This window comes from Muscardinus avellanarius (assembly GCF_963383645.1).
Source record: "Muscardinus avellanarius genome assembly, chromosome: 1".
NCBI classification, from domain to species: Eukaryota; Metazoa; Chordata; class Mammalia; order Rodentia; family Gliridae; genus Muscardinus; species Muscardinus avellanarius.
The window spans coordinates 199,521,951-199,530,417 of NC_137786.1; the positions used below are offsets into that span (position 1 = coordinate 199,521,951).

Below are 8,467 nucleotides of genomic sequence, written 5' to 3' on the forward strand. Positions count from 1 at the left end.
AAAAGCCGGGCGTGGTGGCTCACGCTTGTAATCCCAGCACTCAGGAGGCTGAGACCGAAGGATCGCGGTTCGCAGACAGCCTCAGCTACTTAGTAAGGCTCTGCAACTCAGTGAGCCCGTTTCAAAATAAAGAATAAAAAATAAGGCAGGGAGGGTAGCTCGGAGGTAGAATGCCCCTGGGTTCCATCCGCAGACCCTCTTAAAAAAAAAAAAAAAAGAAAAGAAAAGAAAAGAAAAAAAATTAAAGAAAAATTGGGAAAATGGAGAAGATGGAAAGAAATACTCATCCACCACAAAAGCCAACCACACATATACTTCAAGGGCTTAATTCTGAATTCTCATATTTATTGTTTTACAATTGACCAAAAATATTGCATCATATCAATCTTAAGTCCTATTAGGGTTCAATTAATCAAAGTTGAATGACTTTATCAAAGTATGTTCAAAGTAGTCTGAAAAATTTTGCCAGTTGTAGATAAAATGTATACTTTTTTGAAGCAGATTTTTTTTGGTGGTACTGGGGTTCCTGGAAATCCTTCTGCCTCTGGGCTACACTCCCAGACTATTTTATATTTCTTTTATTTGGAAACAGGGTCTCTTAAATCAGTGAGGCTGGCTTCAAACCTACGCGATCCTCCTGTCTCCACCTCCCAAGCGTGGGGATTACAAGAGTGTACCACCACGCCCAGCCAGATTTCTTTTAACAGCTGTACCTGTTTCACTTGTGGTTATCTCTATGTTTCTATAGTATTTGTTGAGATACGTGAATTTTCCTCAATGTCCTGTATTTTATATTTTTATCTGAAAATATACTTATTTTTAGTCTTCTAATTGTCTTTCTATTATTGTCTGACAGAAATTGCAAATGCCTCCTTGTTCTGAATGTGAGGAGAAAAAAAACCCAGAAAAACAATCAAGCAACTTTGAAGGGATAGCAGCTAGAGAAGAAAAACTTCTGTAAATACCAAGAAACTGTGTTATAGACATCCATTTGCTATTGTCTTCATATTCTTTTTAGACTACAGGCTTGATGGAAATACTGTTTCTAAAGCATGCAACTTTTTTCACAATTTTATGTAACTTTATAAAATAGTCTATAAATTTTCCAAAAGATTCCAGGCCGATTATGATCCTTAAGCAATAACCTACTTGAAATGAATTTCCACAGTCATAAATATTTCTTTGTTGTCTCTAAATTGCTCAGTATAAATTGGACTATTTTGAACTCAAATGTAACCTAACTCTTAGTACTTTTCTTTGCATATCTAGTACTTCTGTAATCTAATTGTTAAAATCAATTGGAAGATGAATACATGCAGTGGATTCTCAGTATTCTTAGAATCTAAATTATAACCACATCATAAAGGTTTAATGCTATCCTAGAAAATTAGAGTCACTTTTTCAAGATGGGACTTTTGTTTACCCAAATAAATTTTTTACTTAATGATGTTTATTATTATCCTTATTCTTTTGAACTAATAATTCTTGTTTTGTCTAAGGCAAGAATGATGGTTTATGCCTGTAATCAGCACCTGGGAGGCTGAGACAGGAGGATCACAGGTTCAAGGTTAAAACATGATAACTTAGCATGACTCTGTTTCAAAAATTAAAAATAGAAGAATCTGCAGGTATGGTTCAGAGTAATAACATTTCTAGGTTCAATCTTCACTACCACAAAATATATTATTTTTTGTGTAATGCCAAGCCAATTATTTCAATTATTTATTCAGTTAACAAAATTCATTAAATATATTTGACATGATATAGACAAAAGAATTGGATTAATGACTAAATTTCTGACACAATTGTTTTTTAAAACTCTATATATGCACCCCTTAAATAAACCTGCTAGGATTATTCTAAGTTATCAATCAAGTTGGTTTAAAGGCTCAGCTTTATTTTGGGTATGAAATTGGATAGTAGAATGTAGAATAGGAGAGAAATCCTAAAGTATAAATATGCCAGCAGATAGTATACATTTTCAAAGACGTATTTGATGAAAATAATGTATCTTGTAAACACAATACATCTAGATTTACATTTAAAAAGGACTGATTATTAAAATCAACTAATGGCTCTTTTAATCCTTGAAGCTAAGTTTCTATATATAAGTATCACTGACTAAATAACTGCATTCATGCATAAGCTGAACAAACTTAAAGAAAAGTTAAACCTTGAATATTAATCAGGTAGAATCAATAGAACTTCGAACTTGCAGACTCAGATTAGTAATTGAGGAAATCATGTAGGTTGTCTGCACTGAATATACTCACTTGGATTGTTTAAAAACATTTTTGAGAAGACGAAAAATATGAAACCATTGGTTATATAGAATTAATCTGTCAATCTACAATTAATACATTTGGACTATTGTATACTAGAAAGAAGTTAATAAAAAGATGTTCATTGTAACTTGTAAACCTATAATTCATTTAACATATTAAATAAAACAACCTTTTTTGATACAATGGCATGCATTTAATCATAAAGGAATATTTAAAGAAATTTAGTAATTTAAAGAATTGAAAAATAGAATTTACAGTAAAAGGAATATGGTAGTATACTCAAGTAGCAATTCCATTTGCAAAGTAGCTCACTAACATTTACCCATATATACGTATTTTCGATATGCCAGGCTACCTGGTAAAGAGAAATAATTATAGGCTATCTACAGCATTTCCAGCTGGAGTTACCAGAAAAAAAGAAAAGACCAAGGTCTAAAATTTCTGCTGAATACTTCCAAGTTCTACAATATCTTTTAATTCTACAAGGTGGAATATTACTAGCCTCCATAGTCCTGTTCTCTGTCATTTTCTCACTGTATCCAGGTGCCCTAAACATTGCCATTTATTTACAAAAGTGAATAAAGTGCTTTAGCTTTAACTCAGGCGCTCTTCCCACCCTCACCTTTGTCCCCAACTTCCCTCCTAGCTGCTGGTGATCCTGTGCAAAGTTACTTGCTATTTCACATTTTAAACAGTGTTTAATGGCATCTGAAATTGTTATAAGAAATAACACTTAACAGTGAGAATTTGGCTTAATATTAATCAAGTTTGAGCAGCTTCATTTTTAATTATTTTTTCTGTGTTCTGAATTCCTTTTTTAGTGTGACACATATAATCAATTTGTTTTTCTCAATTCCTGGTAAGATCAAATGAGCTTTGAATCAAAATAATATATTTTCCCTTTTAAAAACATTTTTATGCATCCTACAGAGTTTAACATGGTATGTTTATTCCATAATTTTCACACATATACAGTTTGTATCAGAAAATTTCTATGAGGATTTTTTTTTTTTTTGGGGGTCTGGCAATGGAACCCAGGGGCATTCGACCTCCAAGCTACACCCCTTTCCCTACTTTTTATTCTTTATTTTGAAACAGGGTCTCACTAAGTTACAGAGTGCCTCACTAAGTAGCTGAGACTGTCCGCAAACCGCGATCCTCTGGTCTCAGCGTCCCAAATGCTGGGATTACAAGCATGCGCCACCACACCTTGCTTCTATAAGGATTTTTAAGAAATACTCCATGAGTTCATTTTAATAGTTAAATAGGAGATTCTTTTTAAATATGATATATGACTGTATTTTTTTTTTTTTTTTGGTGGTACTGAGGTTCCTGGATACCCATCTACCTCCTGGCTACACTCCCAGGCCTATTTTATACTTTTTTTTAATTTGGAAACAGAGTCTCTTAAGCCAATGTGGCTGGCTTCGAACCTGGGCGATCCTCCCGTCTCCACCTTCCAAATGCGGGAGTGCGCCACCATGCCCGGTTATATGACTGTACTTTAATGAGTACATTTTATTTTTCTCAAATTGAAAAAATCAAAAATTTAATTGCTTCTGAGCTTGGTGGCACATGCTTGTAATCTTGGTACTTGGGAGGCTGAGACAGGAGGATCTTTGGTTTATAAATAGCCTCAACTACTTAGTGAGACCCTCTGCAATTTTGTGAGACCTTATTTCAAAATAAAGAATAAAAATAATAGGGCTGGGGATGTAGGTCAGAGGTAGAATGCTCCTGAGTTACATCTCCAATACTGCAGAAAAAGAAAGAAAAAAATGCATTGCTTTAAAATAAGAGCAGAGATGCTTAAAATGGATTGGTTATATATATGACACTTGACTATAAGAGAAATATTACTTCTTATGTATTTTGACTATCACCTATATAAATAGATAGTTCTTGAGCCTTTAACACTTATTTCATTATTATCCTCATACAGAAATTCATTAACTTGAATTTTGAAAATGGATAGCAAAAACATATAAGCACCTGTAATGATAAGCAACAAGAGACTGACTACTTATAATTTTCTGAGTATGAATTGATTTGTACTGATTAAAAAAACACATACATAATGTTGGAATGACTTGTACTTAATATAGATATTACCAGAACTAACAGACATTTTATTTCCCTTGCATTATTTTAAAATCTTGTCAAATTTGAAAATACTGATCAAATACCATGTGTTTATTTCTAAGTTAAAATTTGTTTTGGATTTTGTCTTTTCTTCTGTGTGAATTAACTACGTAAGTTGAATTAGTGCCTCAAATGTCTAAGACCTAAGTGAATGCTGACTATATCCAATGACAACCTGCTCTTGAGAAAAGTGAATGGTTTCAGTCATTTATTTGGATGTGGTTCTTTGTGTAATCTCAAACATCTGAATACTAATAATACTAGGTGGCTAATTTTATTTTTTTCTAAGCATATATTTAGCATCACACTGCTGTTTTAGTCACAATTCTATTTCATAAAAACTACTCAATTATAAGTCTAAGACAGTGATACGTAAAGGAGACATTAACTGTTTTAGATGAACAATTTGAATAGCTGAACTTTGCTATAATGGAATCTTTTATTTTTATAGATCAAGTACTGTAATTAGCACTAATAGGAGAGGAGACTAAAATAATTATTGATACCATAAAGTAGAATGAGTTGGCCAGACCTACAAAATGAGGAAAACGCATATGTGCTTATGTAGGGGACATTCTCTAACTAATGTGCACAGTATTGTATCCTCCTAAGCTATGTCTCAATCTAGATCATATTATATGATATTAATGATCAAGTGGTGAAGAATAAAAGGAAGTATTGAAAGATGGCCTAATTTTGTTTAATAAAAGTTTGTTACCAAGATGACTATACTTTATATAAGCTAATTGAAAAAGCAAACATGAGCATGGAAAATGGTACTTGCATTTGTGTTTCACAATCTAAGAACTTTTTTGAAATGTCAATCTGGTAGTTTTTTCAGAGTCCCAAACAACTCCTATTTAATTTAGTGTTTTAAAATATAGTTTCATGTTGGCAAAGATTTGTCTGTCTTGTTTGTTTCTGTCTGTCTGTCTGTCTGTCTGTCTATATATATAGACATATACATATATATGTCTATATATACATATATATATAAATATATGTATGTATATGTGTGTGTGTTTGTGTGTGTGTGTGTGTGTGTGTGTGTGTGTGTGTGTGTGTATACTGGGGATTGAAACCATAAACAGGGTCTCACTAGGTTTTAGAAAGTCATGCTATGTTGGTGAAGCTGCCCTCAAAACCACTATATTCCTGTTTCAACTTTCTAAGCACTGGAACTAAGAATTTGTACCATCCTATCAAGTGGACTTTGTCTTTTTTAATTCAAACTTTTACTCTGTGTGTGTGTGTGTGTGTGTGTGCGCGCGCGCGCACGCGCTACTGAAGAAGGCAGTATGGGCATTCTACATCTGGGTTACACCTCTAATCCTTATTTATTTATTTATTATTATTTTGAAACAAAGTCTCCTTAAATTACATGCACTGGCCTTGAACCTGTGATCTTCCTTCCTCAGACTTTCTAGTCATTGAATTAAGGTGTGTGCCAACATTCCTAGTTTAATGTTTACTTTTAAATGATGACAAACTTTTGCATATATTTAAGAATAGTGTGATATTTTTATATAAATATACATTATAAGTACATCAAGCTAAATATCATATCTATGAACTCTCAAACAATTTTTTGCCTTGATGAAGAACCCATTCAAAGTAAGTCTAGTAGAAGGTCCCAGCATACTTTTAAAGGAAACAGCAGAATTGAGGATTCTTGTCAAATTAGTGGCATATTCGTAATTACATGATGGTGACTTTCCCCAAAAAAATTAATTTGAGTCCTTTATATTTCTGCATTCTCATTCCCAAATCAATTATTTTTTTTGGTTTAGAAATTTCCAAAATCTGTACTCTATGCCTCTATTTTAGATAATGCCTTGAGTATGTAGATCAGTGTCTATTTGGTATATAGTTCAAATCTTGAAATGGTCATGTTTCCTACATGAATAAAATACAACACCGAGCCTATGAAAACCATTAAGAATGACTTAGCCCAGCTGATTTGAATTCATAGATAGAGGAGCAGTAATAACAGGGGTAGAGGATAGGATGAGGAATGTAGAAGAAGTAAAAAAGAACATATTTTAAGTTAACTACTTTAAATCCCAAAATAATTTTTCTAAAGTACATGCAGCACAAATAAAATTGAATTGTTTACTATATGTGTCTCCAGTCATATGTTACTTCTAAGCTACATAGATGTCTTAAAGATTATAAACTCAATTAAGCTCACAAGATTTAAAAAAAATGTGAAATAGTTAATAAATGTTTTCTGCATTAACAAAGCTCTGGATCCAGTAGGTTGGTTCAATAAAGTAAATCATGTCATCGTCAATTTGATGAAATTAATGCTAGGATTCTTGAATGATAATACATTTATTTTTATTTATGTTCTTGGGAATAAAGTGAGCAACCTCTTTGCATGTTTTCAACTTAAAATAAGGGATAAAAAGATGGGTGTGGTTTTGAAAAGAATAAATCCTTAAAGGGAAACCCACATTCTTCCATAATGAAAACAGTTAATAATTTTGCCTGAAAGCTCCAGAGTTTATTTGTACTGAAAATAAGTACATATAAATGTTGAAATAGCTGATTAATAAACTAAAGCACTTGCAGAAATCCATACTACTTAAACTTAGGAATACATTCTGTCTCTTCTTAAAACTTAACATTTACATTCAATGGAGTATATTTGTTTTTTGCTTATTTTTTATTTTACTTTATTTTTTAATTTTTTTATTGGTACATTGTATTCATATATCTTAATGGGGCACAAGATGGTGAAGGCATACATACACATATCAACCAATAAGTCCTTACCCAATTCCAGCTCCTTCCCCACCATTATGCTTGGCTTAGTGATTGACATTGATATATTTGTTAAGGTAAATCATGTGCATTAGAGAATTTGCCTCTTTCTCCTTCTCATCCCCTCAGATAGATAAGAAAAATTTTTGTAAGAGAATTTAGGACTGATCTTCTCTATAATATTGATCTTCAATGTTAGTTATCTCTTCTTTCACTATCACTTCATTTTTGATGTAATCATTTGCCTTTTTTATCTGTTTCTACATAAATTTTAGATATCCCTGAAAATTGTTTTCCACTGACCATTAGGTTTCCACTGACTATTAAGCTATTTACTGAAACTTAATAATTGTCGCATACCTTCTTATAAACATATATGTTCTCTGTAGTCTCAATAAACATACTATGCTAATTCAGGTTATGCAAAAGAATACACCACTTAAGCAATGTATGTTAATCACTTGATACAGAGGACCATCATCATTTGGAATGGCACCAGTTTAGCACTCAAACTCTGCTCATTTATTTATAATAAGACTTACACTAGAAAGGTAAATAGGGAATCATTCTCTGAACACCTTAAATATGAAGGTAATTCTCTGGATGCCCTAAAGTAGGATGTTCCTTTGAACATGGTTTTGTTTCATGAAGCTTCAAAGAGATTTTACAGTTTATCCTGATTGTAACCAAAAGATTTTTTGTTTTGAGAAAATGAGGTAATGAATTGTTGTAGATGATATCCATTGTGACCTTAATGAAAGAAAATAAGAGTGAAATCTTTAAGTCAACGGAAAAGGTTATACTGATTTCATTTATTTCAAAAGGCAATAGAAGTATTTTCTTCTGAAAAAAATGCTATTGAAATCTCTAGGCATAGGGCCTGGAGGTCCGGGTCACAAGGCCCCGACCCCAGGCTGGTGGGCGGGGCACCCCTAGGTGAGCCCCTACCTGGAAGAGCCAGGAGGTCCGGGAGGCAAGGCTCCAGCTCCGGGCGGGGTTGGTGGGTGCGTGTGGTGCACCTGCCGGCGCCCCCACCTCGGAAGGGCCCTGGGCGGAGAGGGGGGGGCGGCTCAACCTACCCATGGGAAGGCATGGTACCGGGCAGGAGGCTGAGTCTGAGTCTCAGGAGGCCCGATGCCAAACAGAAGGAAGGCCCAGCCGCAAGGTATAGAGGAACCCAAGACTTCATTGCTGGATCAGGCCGTGGCATGCTTAAAACAGCAGATTCTGCTCTGCATGATGAGGCTGTTGAACTCTGCTCTTGGAAGGGAGGA

General features: G+C 33.8%; 1 protein-coding gene across 2 annotated transcripts in view; it reads left to right on the forward strand.

Annotated features, from left to right (window-relative positions):
• LUZP2 (leucine zipper protein 2) overlaps positions 1–961 on the forward strand; it is a gene marked incomplete at both ends in the record, with an annotated part of 495,487 nt that extends 494,526 nt beyond the window's left edge. For both annotated transcript variants that reach the window (XM_080714586.1, XM_080714587.1), the window contains one exon: positions 857–961. In XM_080714586.1, the coding sequence (XP_080570712.1) occupies positions 857–961 (105 nt within the window). The remainder of the gene's footprint in view (positions 1–856) is intronic.
• Between the last annotated feature and the right edge of the window lie 7,506 nt (positions 962–8,467).